Source organism: Aquila chrysaetos, chromosome 2 (genome assembly GCF_900496995.4).
Source record: "Aquila chrysaetos chrysaetos chromosome 2, bAquChr1.4, whole genome shotgun sequence".
NCBI lineage: Eukaryota > Metazoa > Chordata > Aves > Accipitriformes > Accipitridae > Aquila > Aquila chrysaetos.
The window spans coordinates 65,704,662-65,729,366 of record NC_044005.1 but is presented as its reverse complement, the minus strand read 5'-3'; the positions used below and the strand labels follow the sequence as shown (position 1 = coordinate 65,729,366).

Sequence of the window (24,705 nt, the reverse complement as noted above, 5' to 3'; positions counted from 1 at the left end):
AAAATAAAGGAAAAGGGGGAAAAAGTTAATTGCAAAAAATAAAAGACCCCCAAACCCACACACACTTTAGGCTTAGTAATTACTAGTTTTAAAAGATTTTCCACAGTTACTTTTGCCTAAGACAAAAAATTTAATGAATACCATACTTTATTAAAAAAAATTTCATATGCCGTACACATGAAGACGAATATCAAAAAATAAAAAAAAAAAAAGTCAGACAAGATACTTAAAAAGTATACTACCTTGATCGTGACTTAGACTTGTGTTTGCGGCTTGCCTTCTTACCAGACCTTTGAGATTTCTCCATGGAGCATGACCGAATATGCTTCGATTTCTTAGCCTTCTTTTCTTTACTGCTTCCTGGTGATTCAGAACTACTCCTTGCACTAGATTCAGAGCCTGACCGTTTTTTGCTATCTTTGGTAGAAATTTTTTTGCTTTCTTGTCTGGAATCCTGTCTTATTATTTTCACACATATTGAATCACTGCGAGAGAAAGTTCTTTCGCTGTCTCTTTTTCTCTTTAATCTACCGTCGTCATGATTCCCAGCCTTACTTTCTTTTTCCTCTTTTTTGGGCTTATCTTTTCTTTTTTCCTGATCTCTCTCCCTTTCTCTGTTCTTTTTTCTGTCTTTATCTACACCTCCGCCCTGCTCCTTCTTCCTTTCTTGATCTTTACCCTCACTTTTATGTTTGTGCCTATTTCCAGTAGGGCTTCTACGCTGGTCTTCAGTTTTACGTCTATCCCTGCTTCTGCTGCGGCTTGCACGGTTAGCTCGCCTGTCTCTTGAACGGCTACTACTTCTACGTCTATCCCAGCTTCTCTCTCTTGAAGGACTCCGATTTCTTCGCCTCTCCCCTCTTTCAGCACTGCGATTCCTACTAGATCTTCTCCTTTCCCTTATCTTCTCCCTGCTCCTACTCCTCTCTCTCCTATTTCTGTGGGAGTAACTCCTGCTCCTACTGCGCCTAACTTTATGTGAAGGCGTCCTGCTGCGACTGTGTCTCTTCTTCCTTTTAGGAGAGGAAGAACGTGAAGAGCTGCGACTACTACCTGAGCTAGTGCTATAGGATGAACTAGATACAGTGCTGCTACTGCTACTGCTTCTGCTATTGCTGCTAGTGCTACCACTGCTAGAGCTTCTTGACCCACTCCTTCCTGTCCTCTCTTTACCCTCTTTTTTGAGTTCTATATCAGGTGCGATTGCATTTGGAGATCTTTTCTTTTCATGAACCATATCTGCTTCAATTTCTTTTGCTTCCTGTGATGCTGAGTTACTGTTTTGCTCTTTGTTGATAAATTCATTCATCTCTTTTGAAACTTTTTCATTTTGTAGCTTTTCTTCTGAAAAAAAAAGTATACGAAAGAAAAATGCAATTCATTTGGAGTAATAGGTCAACAATTTCCACACTGTTACCTTTGGCAAAACCAAATTTCCAAGCACTTTTCATAATACTTATAATTAATACACTGTCTGCCATCATACCAACTACCTACCAAACAACTTGTTATTTTCTTTTATAATTCTGGAAAAGTTGTCCTCCTGATTTAGAAAAAGCATACAACCCAGACACTTTTAGAAGTCCTTGATGTTATTTCATGTTTCAGTGTGTATTGGGTCTGCGTGTCAAGGTTTTGGTAGTGAGGGGGCTACAGGGGTGGTTTCTGTGAAAAGCTGCTGGAAGCTTCTGCATGTCTGACAGAGCCAATGCCAGCCGGCTCCAAGATGGACCCGCCACTGGCCAAGGCCGAGCCCATCAGTGACGGTGGTAGTGCCTCTGGGAGAACAGATTTAAGAAGGGGAAAAAGTTGCTGTGGCACAGAAACTGCAGCCAGAGAGAAGAGTGAGAACATGTGAGAGCACCAGCCCCGCAGACCCCCAGGTCGGTGCAGAAGGAGGGGAGGAGGTGCTCCAGGCGCCGGAGCAGAGATTCCCCTGCAGCCCGTGGGGAAGACCATGGTGAGGCAGGCTGTCCCCCTGCAGCCCAGGGAGGTCCATGGTGGAGAAGATGCCCACCTGTAGCCCTTGGAGGACCCCACACTGGAGCAGGTGGATACCCCCAAAGATGGCCAGGACTCCATGGGAAAGCCCGCGCTGGAGCAGGCTCCTGGCAGGACCTGTGCCCCTGTGGCGAGAGGAGCCCACGCTGGAGCAGGTTTGCTGGCAGGACTCGTGACCCTGCGGGGGACCCACGCTGGAGCAGTCTGGGCCTAAAGGACTGCAGCCCATGGAAGGGACCCACACTGGAGCAGTTTGTGAAGAACTGCAGCCCATGGGAAGGACCCACATTGGAGAAGTTCGTGGAGGACTGTCTCCCGTGGGAGGAACCCCACGCTGGAGCAGGGGAAGCGTGTGAGGAGTCCTGCTCCTGAAGAGGATGAAGCGGCAGAGACAACGTGTGATGAACTGACTGTAACCTCCATTCCCTGTCTGCCTGCACCGCTGGTGGGTGGTAGGTAGAGAATTCGGAAGTGAAGCTGTGCCCAGGAAGAAGGGAGGGGTGGAGGGAAGGTGTTTTAAGATTTGGTTTTATTTCTCATTACCCTACTCTGGTTTGATTGGCAATAAATTAAGTCCAGCTTATGAACTTAGATCACGACTTCTTACCATTGTATTCATCTGTTGATCTAGACTGCTCTTCAGCAGTGCAAGGTGACTACTGTGATACCCTTTGACCTACATTATTGGTACAAAAGGACAAACCTTACCTTGTATGGAGAAGCAGAAATAAATCACAGATTTTTTTCCTTTTTTTTTTCCTTTTTTTTTTTCCTTTTTTTTTTTTTTTTTTAATATCAAACCTGCCACCTTCTCAGAGGCTAAGTGTGAACTGACTGGGTTGAGTAATCTTTCCCCAGTCTTAGGTATAAAAACCCAGTTATGAAGATGCAGCATATGGAAACAAACCTCAACTACAACTGAAAACAGCAAGTCCAAAGAAAGTGCAGCCTCCCACTGTACATTCTGAAAGGTGCACTGCTCGAAATTATGTAACAGAAAAGCAAGTTTTTCAGATGACATGAAACGTCCTTCATATACTTAGAGTATACAACTTTAAGGAATCAAGTTTATATAAACTGCTGTCTGGTGCAGACAGGTGAAATTTATCCCCTAGTCACAACTGAGATACTAATAATTTTTCAAAAATACATTATACACCCACATGCATTTTTATAAAGTGATACTATTATTTATATAGTACAATATCTATAGCATATAGATATATATGCACCATGTCTGCTCTTTTAACACTGAAGTAGAATGGTTTATGGAAAACACTCCATGGATTTTTTTTTTATTAGAAAGAAAACAAGCAAGCCCCATTTTGATTCAGTAGCTCAAATGTCTTTTTTATTAAAACTTTTTAATTCAAGAACATTTCTAAATTTGGCTTCAACATTTTTTTGGTCTAAAATGCATTTTCTCTCCTACCAATTTACATATACTAAGTAGTAAACTCCATATAGAGCAGCATAGTAAGAAGACATTATATGATTTACCTTCTAGCTGTTTTTCTAGTAGTAGTTGCTGTTCTCTCTCTTTTCTCCAAAATGCTTCCTGTTTTTGCCTGATTCTGTGTCGTAATTCCTCATCATCAGTATCAGATGATTCAGAGCCTCTGTCACTCCTCTCATCTTCACTGTCTCCTGATCCATAACCACCCAGTCCACCTGCGTGCATAAAGTCCAGTCTATCACGAGGAAAGATTAAGCTTTGTTCTTAATATTTCTGTGGGGCAAAGAGGAGCGTAACATTGCCCTTCCTTCACTTCCTCTTCTCTGAAGAAGTCACTTTATGTTGTTTGACTGGTGTGATCAAGGCCCCCATATCTGCATTGATGCTCACTGTCTGGTTCTACTCCTTCTGGAACAGCTTGTCTATTTTCAGCAAGCAACCACTGTGATCACGGTACTTTTTCCATTGTATGGAAGGGCAAAAAAGCTGCCTGCAGAGATCGTAACAGTGCCTGCCTCTGTATCAGCAACCAGACAGAAAATGCCTGGGACCTTTCCCAGAAGACATCTCTGAAATGACTTCAGCCGCCTCCGTAGTCCAAGGCTACAGAAATTCTGAATGCCATATCAATTTTTCTATATTGATCTAGAAAACACTGCACTTTGACAGGTACAGAGATGGAACAGAAATGGACTTTCTTCTCCCCTAGAGATATTAATAACTACTGGACTGATAAGAAAGATAAAGTCAATTTAAACATCTGACATGGAGGTATTTTACTTTCTTTCAGTCTGAGGTTCTTGCGAACTTTATTGAGTTAGTTTTAAAACATGTGAATACTTGTGATGATAACATTCAATCTAATTCATCGGAATTCCACGTAACTCACACATAACTGATCACTGACACTGCTGTAGTATGGTTTAGGTGATGAAAAGCATGTTAGGAAAGATCTTTTCCTCTTGTGTCTCAAGCTGGAATTTCAATCTCTTTTTCCTGTGTTGTTTCTGGTAATATATGATATGGGAGCCTCTGTGCTTATGTAGCTTTTCAATAAAATAATAATTCCAGAGATCATAGTATTTTTGTTTATAGACTTTCACTTTACTCTTCTATCAAGTTTCCCTTCTTGTTTGGATGGATCAAAATAGGAGAAAAATACAAAACAGTATTCCTCTCTCTGAAGACTGCAGTGTGCTTCTGAAACAATCATACTTCGAAAAGTAAATTTATCTAAATTTTTTATGTATTTTCAAAATTAGGGCAAGATTCTCATACACTGACTAGTCCTTTACTCCAAAAACCATCCCACTTATTATCAGTAGGATCACCTGTGGAACAAAGGTGCTGATAATGATAATGTTATCGGAAAGTGACCCATACTCCTGGGCAATTAAAATCTAATTTCAAAATGCAATTTCTAGAAACGCAAGGCAAGAGTGAAACTCCCCCTTTAAGCCCTCTCAAAAATAAGGAACATACTTACCGAGTCCAGTGAGGGAAGCCAGTGCACTGGACTGTGCCAGCTGTTTTGCAGGAGCTTTGTATCACATCAACAACAGGAACAACATGTTAACACAAATAGCCACGATTTCATAGTCATGAGTCTATGGTATTGTTAAATCTACTACTATTGCTGTTCTTTGGAGGGAGAGAAGAAACATTAAAAACGCATCATCCATTTAAAACCACTTCTAGATTTTCTGACCCCGAAGATTTAGAATTTAAATGCAAATCAATAGTGAACAGAAAAAAACAAATATATAATCATAAATCACTTTCCAAGTTACAGCATCTGCACATAATTTCAAGTTTCAGTAGCTACATATTTAGATTAACTCAGTTATGTTAAAATCTGTTATGTAAGTACAATAAATGTTAATACTGAAAGCAAATGAATTACTAATTGAGGACTCAAAGTTTGTCTCTTTTCACTTCTGAACAGCTAAGAACTTGAGATAAAGATGATAGCATTAAGAAACAGCTACAACTCAAGAGCCATTGACATACAGGTACCATTTTAACTAAAATGAATTGTATGAAAGAAATGGAATAACTGAAGTAACTCACAATACACTGCACAGGACAACAGTACATGATTACTGGATTTGAACTCTACCAAGTTGGATGCATTATACTGGAATTGTTTTTGGGGGATAACTATGGAGGTTAAATGTTCTAGAGACATGCAAATATAGAATATTCACAGAAGAAACTTAAAAAACCAAAACAAAACAAAAAACAAAACAAAACAAAAAACCAAAAAGAAAAACCCCCAGCATACCTTTAGTTGCTTTACGGTGAACATCTTTGGCCACGTAGTAAATTTCTTCATTTGTGACATCTAAGAGAATCTCTGTCAGCAGCATTTTTGTCAGCATCATCTGAAGAAAATTGTATATACAATTAAAGGCCAAAACCTCTTGAATACATGCTGCATTCAAATTACATCCATGGAGCTTCACTTCTTTTGATGGCTATGAAAGTACTCTCCTGCACATTTTAATGACTTCTTTGAACAAACATGACTTAAAAACATAAATCTGGAACTGTTTAAATTTGACCTGATTTCAAAACTTTCAGAACAGTTTGTATTTTGACTGTGAACTGCACCCACGTGTATTACACACAGCTATCCAGGGCACGGATTCCTAATGTCAAAGATGATACACCAAATGAATATGTAAATGAGAAACTGATCCCATTTATTCTTTCAAAAAAAAAAAAAAAAAAAGCACACTTGTGTCTGGTATGCAGTCTCACTGACCCCAGTCCTGCAAAAATCATCAGAGGTTACTTATATAGAATTTTATTATTACATATTTACTACGAAAATGGAAATGCTGGCAGCTAGCTCTCCAAGCTGCTCAGTCTGGCCATGTGCTTTACAAAAATATATTCATCAATCTTTTTAGAATTCAGGGCCTTCATTAAGAAGGTTTCAGTTGCACAATTAACATACAACTGTGATTTCAAAGTACAAAGTTTCTGCAGACACAGTGAAATTGTTGCTGGTCTAGGACTTAGGTTTCTAGCACTTTCTTGCAAGAATACATTTCTTAAATTCCCTTTCGCGGGAAGTGAGGTTGAAGCGTAGATTTCAGATGGGTACATTTAATCATTGAAAGTTTTCAGAAATTTGACAGGTTAAGCAAAACCATAGAATTAATAATGATCAATGTAAAGATCAGAGTCATTACATTCTTTCACTATTGTGCTAAATATGAGTTATATAACCTATATCCTTGCCTATATGAGAAAGACAGCATTATAAAAGACACATGCAAATATAACCCTGCTTTACTGTACGATGTGTACTATACCTCTATTGACAGTATCAGGCAAAGAAAAAGTGTTTTACTTTGCTACGCCTGAAAAATATGAGCAAATAGACAGAAATACTTAGTGAGAACTACATTATTAATACCATTTGATACTCCTTTTCTTCTTCTGTCATTTCTGGTTCACTTTGCTCCTCTTGAGGTGCTGGGGATGGACTCCTGCTGATTTTCCCAACACTTACAGCTTCTGTGTTTTCAGCATCTTCATCTTCCTCATCACTGTCCTACAAGAATAGCACCATACAGTTCAGGAAAAACTTAAGATGTCAAGCTCATTAGCTTCTATTTATGATAGTCACCTTGATTTACTTTGTACTGAAATCTGTATTACAATTATCATAAAACTCTATTTCTTTTCTACCCTCCTAATAAACATGCAGATAAGAAATTACATAGTTGTCAGTTCACTGCCAGACAGGTACTTGGAACTGCAAACAAATGGGATAACTGCAAAAGTGTAGGCAACACAAGGGTTCCTAAATGGGCTTGGTTTAGCAAATACAAGTATCTGAATTTGTTCAGCTACTGATTAAGAATTCAAATCTTCAAAGACCATGTATGTTCCCCAAAATACAGAAAAGAAAATAAGCCAAATTTCATAATTGTTTCTTTGCTACTACAGATCAAATAATGCACTTTTACCTCTCAGACATTGACATAACATTAACAACTTCAAAACACCAAGTAAATATCAACAAAACAGCAGCTTAACCTTACTTAAAGCAAGAGAAACATAAAGAGATAACCAGGAATACACAGTCTCTCTCCTGAAGACACCAAAATGTTGATACCTTTCAGGAAATACAAACCTGAGCAAAAATCAAACCCTTCTACTTACAAATTTACTTTTCTGAGGTAAGCGTGGGCCATCCCCTTCTTCAGCTTCCTCACTTTCCTTTTTTTCTTTTTTAGACATCTGTGAACGTTGCTGCTCCATCCTCTCTTTTTCCAATTTTTTCTGTTTTTCTCGTTCCATCTTTTCCAGGCCCTCACGAATCCAGGCAGGCAGAGTTCTACGCTTCACAGCATCTACATAAGCAAGGTTTGTAATTTCATAAGATGAAAAAAACCTTTCCCCCAAAACCAAAATACAAAACCAAAACCAAAGCAGCAAACCCTCCACCCAAATACAAACAAGCCATACATCTGATTGTGGGCAAAAAAAACATTTGTAATAAATAGCTTTTTTTCTTTCCCTTCTTTTTTACTTTATGTAAAAAAAAGCTTTCACATTTTGCAATTCTTTTTAAAACACAGCTTTTATGTTTTTTCATTAAGGAGTGGTTAACATGTACCAATCTGTGGAGGCTCCTGCTTCACAGGCATCGCAATAGGTGAACGCTGTCGGTCTCTGAATGAGGGTCTTTCCCTTCGATTTTGAGGAGGTGCAGGAGGTGCTGGCGGACCTGGCGGCCCTGGTGGTCCTGGCTGCCAATAAGGTGGATGAAATCCACCTTGAGGTGGACCAAAAGCAGCCCCATGCTGAAAGAGTAATGCAGTTTATTTTTCTTCACATGGTAACACTAAATACAGCATGTGCGCAAGTCGGTCTACAGAAATCCATGCAAGTAGGAATCCATGATTTCTAGGCTACCGAGATCTCTCAATCTCTTTTTCTGTGGTCCCCAAGAAAGAAGTTTTCCTTAAATATTTAATGAGTAAACTTAGATTTAAGCAAGGATGCTAACAAATCTGAAAGGGCTTCAACCAATCTCCTTTCATATTGTTCTCAATATTAACCCCTATAATCACCATCTATCTCCAGCAGTTCCTTGCCAACCTATCAAGAAAGCATGCAGTTAAGTGAAGAGTATACAAAATTAAGGTTTAAAAGTCTAGCTATGTTAGCAGTCTTTCCTTGTAACTACAACATGAGGACAAAAATGAAAAGTTCAAGCTTTTATTACAAAAGGATTTTGCACTGTGCACTTTCTAGTAATCATTGACGGATGTTATTAGTATGGCTGATTAAAATATTAAATGCATAAATATGCAAGTTTAGTACAGACCCTGGGTTCTGAGCAAGCTGTACACAATCCAAAAGTCACAAGTATTGAGGCATACATGAGGGGGTTTTTGTTTTAATATTTGCTGCCCAGAAATGCCTAATGAAACTATTTAAGAGGAGAGTGTTTAGGAAGAAAGTTACAGCATCAAATTTTTTTTTTTATTACATTCTATTGACTATTTAAGTCACTAGTGCTAGAAGCACTCTTCCACTACAATTTCGGGTCAAGCATCCCTCTGTTATTCACTGCAAAACAAGTCTTCTGTATTATTTAGGGAAATTAATTTTAAGAGTTGGTCCCACAATAGTAAACAAAGGAAATTATAATAAATTAGTGTATTTGAAAATTATTGGTTCACTTCCTAACAATAATGCTGAACAAAAGAATTTAATAATGGAGAAAAGTAGGCCAGAAGACAGATATAAATTTCTGCCCATCTTCCTTTGGGTTTGTTTATGAACAGGAGGTAGGTGTTTTAACAGGTACAGTTTGTCATTTATATCAAGGGTTTTGAAAGAATACTGAGAACAGGGGGAAGATCCAAAACTTCTTTGTGTTTAAAGACTTGTGCAATGCCCCCTGCTATTATTAGTGCTAAAACCACCTACAGATTTATTATGCTATGCAACTTATATGCCAGAATGAAGAAAAAAGTGGATGTGGATTTTTTTAGAAATACCATTTTTTATTCAAAGAATCACAGTAGATAGATATGGAAAAGATCAATGGATCATCCAGTCTATCTCCCTGCAAATACAGGACTGTTCCCTATGGTACATTATCTAGTGTATTTAAGTATATATTTCTGAACTTTATTTTTTTTTTTTCCTCCTCCTCTTCTTTTTTTTTCTTTTTAAACACAAAACTACATAATGTTAATTTATATACTGGAACACAGTGATTCATTTTAATATTGCAGACAATAGCCATTTCTCATTACTAGTATAGAAAAAAACCCCTTTCGCCTCAGAACAGAACTGAAAACTCTAAAGTCTCTTCTGTAAAGTATTTGGTAAAAATGTAACTTAGCAGATAACAAATTCTGTAGATGTTTGTAGAACTGAAGAATGAAAGTCGCCGCTAGATGATATTAGAGGAACACATCCACGGAAGGGACTCTGCGCGTCTACAATATTAAAGCAACAAATATGTTTCACCTGATAGTCAAACTGGTTCACTGGCCCCATTGCAAAGTTATCGGGAGGTCCCCCAAAGTTGTGATTGTTCTGGTTAAATATATGCCTGTTGTCAGGAGCAAATTCCCCACTGTCCTGACTGTTGCTGTCTTCAGATGGAGGAACAATTTCCATTTGACCTGGGGTTGGAGCCATCCACTGCTGATCTGGAGGTGGGTGAGGGGGTTGGTGAGGCATTCCCCATTCTGTTTAGGATTTAGAATACAATTCAGTACCAAGTTAGTACAATTAATATGAGTCACCAATCACTCAATGTTCTTGCATTTATCACAAGGTTCCTCAAAGCAACATGGATGATAAAGTTATAAAGAATCATCAATCTACAGACTGTATTATACTGTCTCAATAATTTCTTCAACTAAATGAAGGAAATACAAATAGCTGTAGCTGAACTAATACATGGGGGAGGGCAGAACTGGACAGACACAGAGACGCTGTAAATTTGTTTTTATAAATTTCCAGTGATATTGAGGCCACCATAGCACTTACGAATTGTGTAAACTGTTAAAGAACTGCTCCTATTTATAGAATCATAGAATCATAGAATCATTTAGGTTGGAAAAGACCTTCAAGATCATCGAGTCCAACCATTAACCATGCCCACTAAACCATGTCCTTAAGTACCCTGTCCACTCGCTTTTTTAATATCTCCAGGGATGGTGACTCAACCACTTCCCTGGGTAGCCCGTTCCAATGTTTAACAACCCTCTCAGTAAAGAAATTTTTCCTAATATCTAACCTAAATCTCCCTTGCCTCCACTTGAGGCCATTTCCTCTTGTCCTATCTCCAGCCACCTGACAGAAGAGACCAACACCCACCTCACTACAACCCCCTTTCAGGTAGTTGTAGAGAGCGGTAAGGTCTCCCCTCAGCCTTCTCTTTTCTAGACTGAACAGCCCCAGCTCCCTCAGCCGCTCCTTATAAGACTTGGGCTCCAGGCCCCTCACCAACTTGGTTGCCCTCCTCTGAACACGCTCCAGCAACTCAATGTCCTTCCTGGATTTCTCTATTTCTATGTTGTTTCAAAGTAATGAGCTATTTTATTCCTTTGCATAATAGACTTAAAAGATCTATTATGGAAAGCAAATGGGTTTGTGAGCAGCAGAACCACTGAAATCTGCTTTCCAAAGTCTTGTGTCTTTATAATGGATGATTCCCTGGATTCTCCAATATCTAGCAGAGGTCCCAGCATAAGCTAGTCATAAGGCCTCAAACATAAGTTACAACTGGCTAACAGAATGAAAAGGGGTTAAGGAATGAATTAATAGCTCATGTGGCCAAAAACTTTGTCGTCTTAGGAAATCAGCCTAAAAATTATGTCCACTATACAGATATTTATAGACTGTGACAGAACTACCCTTGTTTCACCAGTAAGAGAATTAATACCTAGCCTCTCACGTTAACTCCTACCTTCCACACAGTCCTTTAATAATTCTTTCCATTTTTCTCATTTTTACTGTCCTTCCCACCTGCATCATAATTGGATCCATTACTGTAGAAACTAAAAAGGGTTAACATAGTTTTTCTACTTCATTGGTCTTTTTTTTGTCTGTTCAAAGACTGTATCATTCCTTTCACTCTCACTGTCACCCTGGTAGGTCACGTTTAGCTGATTAATCAAATCTTTTTCCAGAGTTAATACTCCTGAAGTATTCTAAGGGACAGAATCCTTTTTCTTTAAGTACAGCTTACAAGAGTTATCGTTCATAAATGTATGTGTTAACATTTGACACCATTTAAACGCCCAGTTTACTTCAAGTCAGCTGACTTGAAAGCTTGCAAGTCACGTACAACAGATGCTGTTTTCACTTGTGGAACATGAATCCCTTCAAAATGAATTGTCTGCTAGTTACACAGTTGGTTTTCAGATTACCGTTTTGCTTTTCTATTACTAGTGTGTAAAGGACTTTTGGATCCAAAAAGAAACTTGGAGAAAGATGAAGCTTTGTAGAAACAGAGTAAATACGTGAAGAGAACTTTGGCTAGCCATGCATGCTATGATTTAGTTTGTCTACTGTGACTACTTTTACACATTAAGAATGACATCGCGTAAATTAAGGGAAGCTGGGTCATATCTGCATCAGCATGGTCTTCATCAGTGTCCCAAAAAAGTCAGAAAAAAACATATTCTTTGAATAATATACCCAATGATAAAAAAATGCATTGGCACATTGTTTCCCATTAACAAAAGGTGTTATATTATCCCCACTCCTAGGTCTGTTTTCCTGTTCTGCATTTTCCAGGTGAGCTTGGGCGCCTAACATTTATAATTATCAGTGAAACGTCTTCCTCACTTTTACCATTCTGTGACTATTTGCAAAAACTACCACATAAGATATTATACTCTTTCACCTCACAGATGAAAAAGCATAGGAGGAAGAACTAACCACCACAGGATCATATGAAAAACAAAGTCATCCAATAATGACACAATATTTCTGTAAAAACCTCTACTTATTATACAGAAATACAGCTAGAATACAGTCTATGTACTACCACACAGTAAAGTTAAAATTCTTACATGTGGTTACAATAACTTACAGCCCAGGGCAGGTAGGTGAAACTTAAGTGAAAGGGCTACCTCCCTTTGTTATGCACATGTAAGAATCACCAATGACATTTTAAGCCTACTTTTATTAAACATTGCACTTAAACAAATTTGAATAGTCACAGGGAAAACTGGAGGTGTTATTCTTTCAATCATTAACAGAATCAAGCATGAAGTGCAGTTTTCACCAAGACAACAGAAGGCATGCACGCAGGCTTACTAACTACCTTGCTCACACATTTCAAATTGCATTATAGTGTGGTGATGTTAACAAGCCTTTCAGAAAACAACTTCAGAAAAATTCTTAATGGAAAATACCCAGTCTCTACCCCATGCTTATTGCCAGTGTTAATTTAAGAAGTTTGAAAAAGAAAATGACTTTTTGGCCAAAACTGAAGTTCTGAGGAAGTAATAAAGAACTGAAAATAACTGATACTAACAGAAGCATTCAAACAACTTTAACTTACAATAACTGAAAAATTATGCAGGTGACAATCAGATACATAAGTGAAAAAGGGCAAATACTAAGTATATGAAACATAATAAGAATATACTTTACATACGGAATTTTGCTCATCTGCTTTTTCAAGATCTTAAAGACACCTAAAGCCAGCATCTGCCAGTTATATTGTGAACTCATACATGTCAACATCATGCCAGCAGCAGGTATTACACTAAAGGAGAGGGCAACAGATGCTCTTTAATTCTGAGGCATCCTGTTGCCTTTGGTGCTGCTGTTCCTAGTGCAGTGGGATAAGCAACAAAACACGTAAGATATAAGATCCAGGGAAATAAATATATAACTGCAATTCACACTTTATCTTTCTACAACATTCAGGGACAGAACAAATCTTTTGCATATGTGTATTATGAAACCAATTTATTTATTTTATATGGACATTACTCAGTTGTGTTATCAGACCTCTGTGTCCTTTACTGTTACCCATTTTGTGGAACACCTGACTGGAAAGTAGTAGCTGTGATACTCAGTTAATTAGTTGATGCTGCTGGTAGTTTTGCACCTTGAAACCTGAAGGACAAGGCATATTCACACCCAAAAATGTCTGACAGAAATAAAATTTCATTACATGAAAAAAAGAAATGAATGGGAAGGAAAACAAACCTGGCTGCCACATTCTGTTGAAGTTGGGATCCCCCTGAAAATTATTATGGTTGTTTGGACCAGACTCTATTCCTGAAATATCCTGTCCGTTTGGCATCATTCCTTGTTGTTCCACTACACTCTGTTGCCCTGAGGCTTCTCGCTGAGCAATCCATGCTTGAGCTAATGCAGCCCAGTCAATCTGGCCTAAAATAAACAAAGGAAATTTAAAAGGTTAGTATTCACATGTCTGAAGTTTAACACTCTTTCTCAGTTACATGTCTCATTGCTCAAGAGAAACAGGCAACATTTACCTTCAGCAAGTACCATGAGCACCATTAAAACTTATTCACAGTGTACAGTAAAACAAACTGAAAGCAAATGTCAGTGTACATACTTGCTGAAGTAGAGTTTCTCTGCATATGTTCAAAATGCCATAAAGCAGATTATTGAGGTTCACTTTAGCACTGAATGGGTGGTAGTAATACACTTTTTTCATAAGTGAACTAATTTTGGTATCAGAAAGAAATATATATAGCTTTAAATTCTAAATTCATTAAGATTCAAGTGTAAGAAAGATACATAGTTAGAAAACTACATTTTGCAATGTATAATCTTTGTATAACCTGCAATTTCTAGAATGCTATTTTATGTTACCGTTCTCTCCCCCCTTTTTTTCTTTACTATCCTTCCTACCACTGAGTAAGTAAATTGCACTCTCAGATGCAGGCACTAGTTGGTCTTCTGCTCATTATTAAGTCAGGAAACCTCTCTAGCTAAGTTACAGAAACTGAAGTGACAGAAAGCAATGTAAAACCAGTGTGCCTGATCACTCTGCCCAAGTATTAAATACACACCTCCACTCTCTTTATCCATTTCTGTATTTCTCTTGATACTTTAAATTGTTGTCACCTCACTCTCAATTTAAGGTTCTATTGTTTAAAATGGGGTTTTTTTGGTGGGGGAAAAAAATCCAAACAAAAGATCATGATCATCACTGCTGTAACTTAAAAAAATATACTAATCTTCCAGTGAGAGTTTTTCTGTGTATACATTTGCATTAGTACTTCTGCCACACAGGCACTGAATAAAAAGCAGATTTTCTTAAATAAATGGTTCAGCTTGGCTAAAGAACTGACAGGGATACAGATTCTGTACAAGTACATGAGGTCTAAATGTTGATCTGTATGACCGGTAAAATGTTGATAATTTGTCCAGGATAACTCAGGTTGATTGTCCATATTTTGCATATTAATATTAACTATGTCAAAACATTTGGAATCGATGTATGTTTTCTATTTTTTCTAGTTGTTCAGAAAAGCATCATAAATGTATTATCTTGACAGCAGCTACAAAAAAGCAACTATCAGTCATGCTCTGTAACAAAGATTCAAAAATTCAAATTACAACAGATTTAAAAAAAAAAAATTAATCCACAAAGCTTTCTATATACTTACTTGGATCTTGCTGGTGCTGAAATGACTGCATCCACTGCTGTTGGTTCAAAGGCCATTGCTGCCAAGGTTGTCCACCTTGATCCCACATCTTTTAAGTCTTTATATAGTCTATATTTCAACTAAAAATAATAGTTGTATGTTTAAATAGATGCCCATGAAATATCACATAACTGAAACTTACATAACTGCAGATATAGTTAAGCCTTGCAAAGCAAGCTGAAGCAATGCTGGCTTAATATTTTAAGCTGGAGGAAACGGTTCATCCTTTAGAGTAATATCTGAAAATATTACTGTAAGATTTCAGAAGCCTAGTATGCTTTCTCTGTATTTTCGCAAAGAAATTAACTACAAAATGACGTTCAAGGAGAGATATGACAAGTTTGTAAGACAAGAACTCATCTGACAACAAATGCAATTTAAAGTAAGTCAAAATATAAAAAACATTACTTAAATTATATCCTTGCCTGTTTCTTAGGGAAAGATGTGTATTTTTCTATACGAGTGTCATGCAAGGCTGTTAAGCGAGACAAAGGAACGTCACCAAATGGTAAAACACATCGTTAATGATTGCACTGGAGAACTGCACAGGTACAAGACGGTGTCCACATGCATTTTATGCATTGTACAGGCTCATTATAATTTCTAAATAATATATTCCTTCAAATCTGAGAAAGAAAAAAGAAATACCACTGCATAACGGCATATTTACCACATGGTCCCTTAAAATCACAAGAAACATTTTTTGGTGCCATGTTGTATATCCTCACTCAGCAGGCAGCAGCAGCCCTAGGACCTGATGACATAGGAGCTCCACAACCTGCTTTAAGTAAAGCTCCAGGACCAGCTTTGCAAGAATCTGATGAGGCACAGCAGTCTACCAGGTAGGTATGCCTATAATGGCATACCAGTTCCTTCCGGTCATTTGTACCTCCTGCGTACATCTAACCTGCTACATGTGGAAGACCAGAGAGCGGCCACCTACACTGCTCCAAACAGCTTTCCTGAAGACAAAGCCTGGGCACAGTTTTGGGAACACTTCACTCCAGGAACTGTTCCCAAACACCAGTACGGGTAAGACTGCACCAAGTGTGACTCCCTCTGTCCTATCCAGTCTGTTAACAACTTCTCAACAGGCTTTCCACTCTCAATGAATATATCCTCACGCCATTCAACACACAATCCTTGATTTCATGCTATAAAAACATCACCCACGTAGGCTGTTTCAAACACTGCAAACTTAAAAGAAACAGAGAAAAATTCATTCCCTGAGGTCACAGGAGCAGCACACAAGACCTAGTTGTGGCTCACAACCAAGTGCGATACAGAATAGATGAATACAGCCTGTCCGCTTCAGAGGAAACAAGCTCAAAGCAGCCGGTGCCACTTGGGTGGCCAGCCAGGAACATAACCCCAACAGTTCTTACCGAGCAGGACGCACGCAGTCCACAGACAGAGCCTGCTTTCGTCAGACAGAAGAAGAGCAATTAGAGTGGATCCTACTTCCAAAGGGATCTCGTGCTTAGTACTTACACATTCATAGAAATAATTGCATGACTGCATAGGAAGAGAGCATCACACTACAAAAATGCACAACAAAAAAAGCTGTACATAACATCATGGGGTGTTGGGTCATGCAGAGATGAATGTAAGCTCATATTTTGCATACCTCTGTCAAATTTTATTTTTAATCTGAAAAACTGTAGATCACCTTTGTTTTGAGACCACTTACATTCAAACCAGTACAAAAATTACACATGTATGGTTCGGATAAGTTCAGTTGCAAATGCCTTTTTTGAGGGGCTTTAAACAAGACCAACTTTTGGAACAGGGCGGAGTATTGGGCAAAACCTACTTTACTATTTTCACTATCTTTTCTTGACAAAATAAGTATGGATTTTTTTCCATTTCAGTGATATCTTTATGATATTCAAACCTTTAGTAGGTAAAGACAGTATCCTTTTCTTGTCTTTTTTTTTTCTTTTTACATTTTGATCTGTACCTAGGAAATTAACTCTCTTACACCAGTTGAGTGTAAGAGTGGCTAATAATGCACTTAATGCAACATTTAAGCTGGCCCTGCCATACCTGGCTCTCTGAGTATTCATATATATGTATTTCATACACTAAGTATGAAGTAACCTCACATACTATTTTCAGCCTAAAGTAAGATAAAGGTTAACTGTTTCTTCCTCCCCTCAGTTCATCTTTCCATCCAGAATCCAAATTCTTCCAATGGTCAAAATAAACTTGTTTACATCTTAAAATAAAGTTCTAACAATTGTGGTTCAAGATAACCACCAGCCTTGAAAGCACTGCGCAGACTCATGGTGCTGCTCCCTTTGTTTCCAGCTGTTAAATCACACTAGCAATAATAAAAATGTATTTCAGTAATTCTGGTAGCACTTTTTTACCTTAATACATAATACCTTGGAAAAAGTTTGTGAAATTGCACTAAAATAAACTCAGCAAAAGATTCAGAAGATTAAATTGTTTCAGCAATAATGTAAGAGGCAGGTTTGCATATAACTGAATGCCAAAAAATCAAATTTTCAAACGGTTAAAGAAATACCAATTTCTCTTATGGAAGTGTAACAATATTAAGAGCACCTCTACAAATTCAGCTGAACTGGAACCTCCTACACACAGTTTTTACTTGATTGGATCAGATGAGATTTATTTTTACCAGACTGGCTACATCTCTGTCCTAAAATCTTGGACATTACGGATTTTTTTTTTCACATGTTCCAACTAACACCATTAGCTTGTAATAAACTTTTGTACCTGTTAAAATGCCTATCAGTTATCTGTTTCTCATGGACGTTTAGTATTCCAGCCTTTTTTTCTTTATTCTCAGGCCTTGACCCTCACTACAGACAAACTGAAGCACTAGTCTGGAGCGTAAGAAGGTCTAAGGTAACAAATGCCTCTCCTCTGTATAACCTGCCCCAAGATAGCAACGACCTTACTATTTTACAAGGCGTTCAAAGAAATTAATTCAACTTTTTTTATTGGGGAGATAAATTATTCTGCAGCTATATCAACTGACATCTGAAAACACAGAAGACAGGCAGTGACTTTGGGCAGCAGCAGCAGCAGCATTCGCTCCCCTCCTGGCTTCCCTCTCAGCAAGTTATCATGCACTAGGACACCAAGGCCAAGTCCACACTCCTAAGGGAAGCGGTGCCGAAGGACTCTACCATCTCCCCACGAGAAAGCACCACTGACCCAGGCCACCTAGCACTCCTCCGGGCTGCTCCAAGCATGTTTCAGGTGTCAGCACAGACCTGGGACCCAGCAGGCAGTTAAGACATGTTTGTTCTGGTTTGGAAGGTCAGAGACTTTCATTCAGTGCCAGCTGGCTTCAGGGACGGAGTAAAAAAACCCAGTCGGGTTTTAGTTGTTAGCATACATAGCTCCTTCTCCATCACTCTGCAATATAATATGGCCTGGAGTCTTCAACTTTCCCCAGAGAGATTATTTCACCTTATTATTGCTATTTTGGGGAGAGAAATCAGGTGGGGAACTGCAAAGCAAGAGGTCAAGACATGGAGTTGATTTCTATTTTGATGTACAACAGTACGACAAGACAGCAACAACTGCGTAAAACCTTGAGGAACTTCAACATTTGGTTAATTCAATTTATGCCATCCAGAGTAGACCGATTTAAAATCACTGCCATTTGAAACTGCTAATTTTAGTTTGTGAACTGCATCTGAAAGCTTTTAGTTCTGTATTGCATTTGTACTTTCACTGTTTTCCTGAAGAAATGTTGATTTTCATAGGTTGGCAACTATAAAACATGCTGACTTTCAAGTACACAGATTTATTACCAAATTCAATGTAAAAACTTTACTAATCAGAAGTATGTACGACACAAATACTTAAGCAATTACATCACTTTCTTTATGCAACTTTATATGCAAAAGCCCTTTTTCAAATATCATGTGAAAATTGGCCACCACTATTTCTAATTTTCTATTTATTTCAACTCATCTTCATTGTTGTGCTATTTGTTTGACAGAAACAGGAACAGGATATGGAAGGAACAAAATTAGCATCTTAAAATATTTACAAAACTAACTTTAAGATATACTCACTAAAAAAGAAGACCACATGTATTCAAATTCTTTTAGTATTGAAAACTAAATGATGTATTTTAGTATTGAAAACTAAATGATGTATTTTAATATGCACTATTCAGAGGTAGTGAACGGACAAGGTTTGTTCTAAGGCCTCTATCTATATGGCGACCTGAAACAGCAGGACATCACCACTTTCTGAGAAACAGACTTCGCTGCTTTTCTGCTCCCCACTTGGTTTCCTGCACTTTTTCCAAGTTTTCACTAAATGGTATATGGGAAACATGAAAAAGGCACTTGATGTAAAATTTTCTCACTTACTACAGGGAGGCTACAGGCACTTAAAGGTGGTTTATTGTCCTCACAAATTGTTTTGCTAAGCACTGCAGTTTTTAATGGTGTCATCTGCTTTTAAGTTTCAGAGGCAAACAAACTGGCTTTAGCTCTTTGTTTTAAGTTAGCATATTCTAAAAGATAACTACATAAATCTTATATACAGACACATCTATTAAATTACATGCATATAGGCTATTTGATGTTACCCTTTTTTACATAAAAGTAATGCAACTTAGTATATTGCTTGTGAAACTCTACTGAGAAGAGTATGTAAGAACTTTTCAACAGAATCTTGATATTGTCCCATCAGATGCTAGTGACATTTTCCTTTGCTAGTGATGCTATTTTAAAGATGTCAAAAATAAAAACAGACCGAGGCAAGTCTTAACGTTAATGAACAAAACAGATGTGAGAATTACCAAAACAACACTTTTGAACCTCAGTGCCACAAACTGAAAAGCACAAAACACAGCGAAGAAAGTGTAGCCTGTTCTCAGTAATTTTAAATTTACTGCAAGGGAAACACCCCCAGTACTGGGGTGGGGTGGGGGGGAACCAAACCCAAAACCAACAATGCCTCTCCCCCACCAAATCAGTAGCTTAAAGGCTTGAAACAGCTGAAACGTCTTGTACTGACATATGTGACAAGAAGCAAACGTTATTTTTCTGAGACACATCAAGTAATAATAATGGAAAAAAGAGAATCAAAGTCCTTTCCCACCTAATTAAAATCTGCATTGCCAAAACTAACTTAGGATGCTGCCACATGAATTATAATGAGTTTTAATTTCTTACAAAGTTCCCAAATCAGCATCACCTGAAAGAAAGAGGCTTCACCTAACACAATGGACAGCTCTAAGCCTACTTCCCACTAGTGACACAGGGCCAAATACATAGCAGAGCATCCAAATCGCAGTGAAACAAGCTTTATTTTCCACTGAAAGGTGGGGGGGGGGAGATGAATACTGTCTAAAATCTACTAAATTCAAACATTAGCAAGACACTTACTTACTAACAGAGGGTCCATCAACTGAGAAGTCATTAAGACACTCTGGTTCTGATGTCACCAGTGCATCCAACAGGTTTTGAAAAGCAAACAGGTACAAAGAATGGACCCATTTTACAGGTACCTACTTGCAAAGGAAAATGCAGATACTACCCTCCCTTAGGATGATGGGTTAAGGTTCTTTTACTTAGCTGTTCTACCCTCCAATTCAATTAGATATAGCCTTTCTACTTTCTCTCTAGCAAACATGAATAAACAAAAGAACATTTATTGGTCCTTCAAGAGCCGTTCCCTGATGTCAGATCACAGAACAGGAACCTGAATCTATTAAAAATCTGTTTACCAATGAAGAAACAGAAGCCAATTCAGGATTCTTTTTGTTTTACACAGAAACACAATCACATGGGAAAAACACCCCGTCAATTCCCATTTAATTTCAGTTACATGTACTTAACAGATTATGAAAAGTTAATGTGGTATCTCAAAATTTTCCAAGAGTTTCTAAGAGCAGACATGTTCTGAAATATGTTCTGTTGTATGTTAAAAAATAAAGATTCCTATTCAAAGGCTGGACCTACTGGAACTTTATTCAAAGGCAGGATCTGCTGGTTTTATTATAGCAAATTACTGGTACTAAAACATGCCACCTTTGAGAGGATTGCTGGTGAAAGCTCCCCTGCTGGCGATAAAAGCTGACATAGTGGCATAGATAGGACTTACCTTGATCCCCAGCAGATAGCAATATCTGAGAGCCAACAGCACCCAGAAAAATTTAAAGTTGGTGTCAAACTCTCTACTATACTTTAGTATTTCACCCAACAAAAAGCTAGGTTAAGACAGAGAAAGAACAGATATTTTAAAAGGCACCTTTCCACTCCTCTCCTCGACTGTGATGTGCACCTCAGCTACAGATTACACCTCAGTGTTTACCTGTTCTTTTAGGAAAAAAGGCATCTTCTCCACCTGCCTATTTGCCTGCAAAATAAGATATTGTCCAATACGGTTTTATGATGTGTCCAAATACACCACACACACTGAAAAGCATACAATTAGAAGCTACTTACCAGTAACCAGAGTTTTGAGTGATAATTCATATGCTCACCATTAACTCTGGGAGACTTCCCCCAGCACTCCCCACAAAACACAGTCACCTTGAAGCAAATTATAGACATTCACACTGATGGGAATGCCACCCTGTCAAATAGAGCATGGTTTCCTGACGATTTCCCAACAGCACAGTGCTTGGTGAAGGCCCCCGTAGCTAGTTCCCCACTGGTGCAAAGATGGGCCCATTTTTTAGACAAGGCCACCAACATAACTTGAGCTCTAACAGACTCGCTCAGATTCCTTGGGCAATTCTATCTTGGCAGCTTCATAGTGTAAGCTCATAAAATCTGTTATCCAGTTCAACAGCACCTGTACAGAGGTAACTATGCTCAGACCTCTCAGCAACGGAGCGGAGCAGTCTTAGGGAGTGAGGCTCAGTCCTGTGAATGTCAAAAAACAAAGCCCACTTGTCATCCTGGAGATGCTATCATCCTTATATGCCTTATGACATTGGCTGCAGCAGAACTGAAAAATATCAAGACATTTCCCCCAGAAAGAAAAGAAAGACCTGCCCCTAAATAAAATTTAGTAGAGCTAACGGATAATCTGAATTGCTCCAAATCATGCAGATCGTCCAAGAGAAGAAGCACAGACTTACAAAGTTAACTCACCTCCAGAAGAGCATCGGTAAGATAACTAACCATACCTAGTTGGCCAGATGAGTACATCTAGCAGACTCTTTCTTGCTCCTTCTAAGAACCTGGCATCGTTGTGACAATATGCTTCTCCCCAACATGAATGTTACACAGCAGCCGAACTACACAGGACACCTTACACATCAACAGTTTCTGCAGAAGAAGAGATCTGGCAATTCTGAGTGACTGGTCTCAGGAAATTCATGGAAGTGAAATATCTTGGCAGTGAAAACCAAGTATTCTTTGGAAGATGAAATTAAACAGTATATTTGTTAGAAGCAAGATTACCTCAACTCCAAGAAATCAGGAGACAGCCTAGGACTCAGGCTGCCCCTAGAAGGAAAGTAGCAGGCACCTTCTGCGGTGTCATGAGCTGAAGAGATCAAGGTTAGGAAGTCCTACATCAGACATCAATGTCACTTGACCAGATATTCAGGACGCAATCTGGCAGTCTGGTTTATTCAACTCTGTGGACAGGTAGACTACTGACAGATGATTCCGGAGCCTACAGAACCACAGCCAATAATCAAGTGCTTTATGATGCAGAAGAGATGCTGTTGCATCACCTTTCTGCATCTCATCATCTCTGAATGGCAGGTCCATATGTGACGTGAGATGGCCTGACAAGTTTTACTTGCAGTCTGAGCTCTAATACATAGCTGCAGAAGTTCTTCTGGTGACTAAAGATCTTATCTTGCAGGCCTTCCAAATAGGCATTGCATTTTTGCAAAGAAGCATCCATTATTTAAAGATGCTGAAATCGCAGGCCTTCATGCATACTTTGAGAACCCCTACACAGTTAGTCTTTGGACCCCAGGGTTTAAAGACAACACGCTCTTCTTGATATTCTATTCATAAGTCAGATATGTAGGTAAAAAAACAGATGTTCCATCTCCTCCAAGATAACCTGCCATTGCAGCCATGACTTTTTGACTGTCTTTAGGTCTACAGAGTAGCTGAAGGGAAGGACCCCAAGAGGTAGGTGTCCTGGTTTGTAATAAACTACAAGTACTGTTTTTGAAACAAATTAATATTAAGTAACCAGTGTCATTAGCCAGGTAATCTTTTGGCATGAGCTCAAGACAACACAAGCAGCAAAGGTATATAAGTCTCTGTTTGATGCTCTGTGTGGAGTTCTTGGGCTGCAGGGAGTCATCCACGTCACACCTTGAGAAGGATCTTAAAAGCACCACATACTCTGTGGGCAGAGCTTCCCTGTCCCATATAGGCTTAGGCTCTGGGGATGGACCTAAAGGAAAATGGAGACATCTCAGAAGCAGAGGTCCTTGAAATCAACAGCCTGATTTCTTGATCTTTTCTGCAAGTGCCTTGTTCTAATGTAAGGTCTTTTCCTTTCATTCAAGGTAGTTGATACTGACTCTGTGAAGTTTTAGCACAGTGACTGAAGGTTTATGGTGAATTTTCATGATGAATTTTGTGGAAGCGTTCAGTTGTGAACAGGATAGATCTAACCACACATTCACAACACCTGGAGCAAAGCCATTAGCAGAAAGACAGGAATCAGACCGATGCCACCAAGAGTTCAGGCTGAACACTGTTGCTTGAGAGCTGTTTCCGCCCCCCACACACCCCTTCCTCCCACTATGCTATTGCTTCATCAGGATCACGATAGCAAAGACATCCCTGATGACACTGGAAGGACTAGAGGATAAACACTCTAGGGACAGAACTCCAACAGTTCACATGTTTCTTCCAAGGAATTACACAGAGCAGCTCATCCATGGTACTATCAACATGCAACCGAGCTGGAGTCCAAAGTCAATAAAGGACACAGACCATGTAAACTCCAAGAATATCTCAGTGTACTCCAAACTGGAAGGAAATGTAAACTGAGCTTCCACAGCTGTGTCATTGGAATAAAGAATACTTTACTGTAAGAATCTGTTCACAACAGGTATGACTGAAAAGAGAAATGCAAAGGAAAAATGGTCTCGCACACCCAGAGGAGCCCCTCTACCAAGAAGAAAAATTTAATGCAGAAAGGGTAGCGCAAAAAACATCAGCTGGTGGTCTTAATGTAGGAGACCCAGGTAAGTCAGAACACCTCTGCAGCTGCAAAGATCTGGGAGTATGGAAAAGCACTGCACCCTATGCACCTGCATAGGAATGAACTCTAGGAGTTACTACAGAATGGCTGCAGACACACATTCACTCAGAGTCAGAACAAATGCATACCATCACTCAGACAAAAACACACCAGCTTCCATTTTATTTGGGAAAACGAGTATTTACTACTACATTATACTCAGCTGCTGATCAGAAAATGAAACATTTGTGGAGTTAAGTTTGCAATAAATCAGAAAAAAAAGATAAAATAACTGTCTTGACTGCCACTCTGTTTCACCCATCCCACTTTTAGTTGGTTAAATACTTCTATACATCACCTAGGGCATCACCCTAAGTTGTTGCA

The 24,705-nt window shown here is 38.7% G+C and overlaps 1 protein-coding gene across 3 annotated transcripts in view; it reads right to left on the bottom strand.

Annotated features, from left to right (window-relative positions):
* PNISR (PNN interacting serine and arginine rich protein) overlaps positions 1-24,705 on the bottom strand; it is a 30,245-nt gene that overhangs the window by 2,023 nt on the left and 3,517 nt on the right. For 2 of the 3 annotated variants that reach the window (XM_029997223.1, XM_041120837.1), the window contains exons 2-11: positions 15,112-15,230; positions 13,676-13,861; positions 9,965-10,188; positions 8,094-8,280; positions 7,637-7,827; positions 6,885-7,022; positions 5,742-5,841; positions 4,944-4,997; positions 3,502-3,672; positions 243-1,344 (exon numbers count right to left, since the gene is read on the bottom strand). In XM_029997223.1, the coding sequence (XP_029853083.1) occupies positions 243-1,344; positions 3,502-3,672; positions 4,944-4,997; positions 5,742-5,841; positions 6,885-7,022; positions 7,637-7,827; positions 8,094-8,280; positions 9,965-10,188; positions 13,676-13,861; positions 15,112-15,199 (2,441 nt within the window). In that variant the 5' untranslated portion in view covers positions 15,200-15,230. The remainder of the gene's footprint in view (positions 1-242; positions 1,345-3,501; positions 3,673-4,943; positions 4,998-5,741; positions 5,842-6,884; positions 7,023-7,636; positions 7,828-8,093; positions 8,281-9,964; positions 10,189-13,675; positions 13,862-15,111; positions 15,231-24,705) is intronic. The other variant, XM_029997233.2, reaches the window with a different exon arrangement.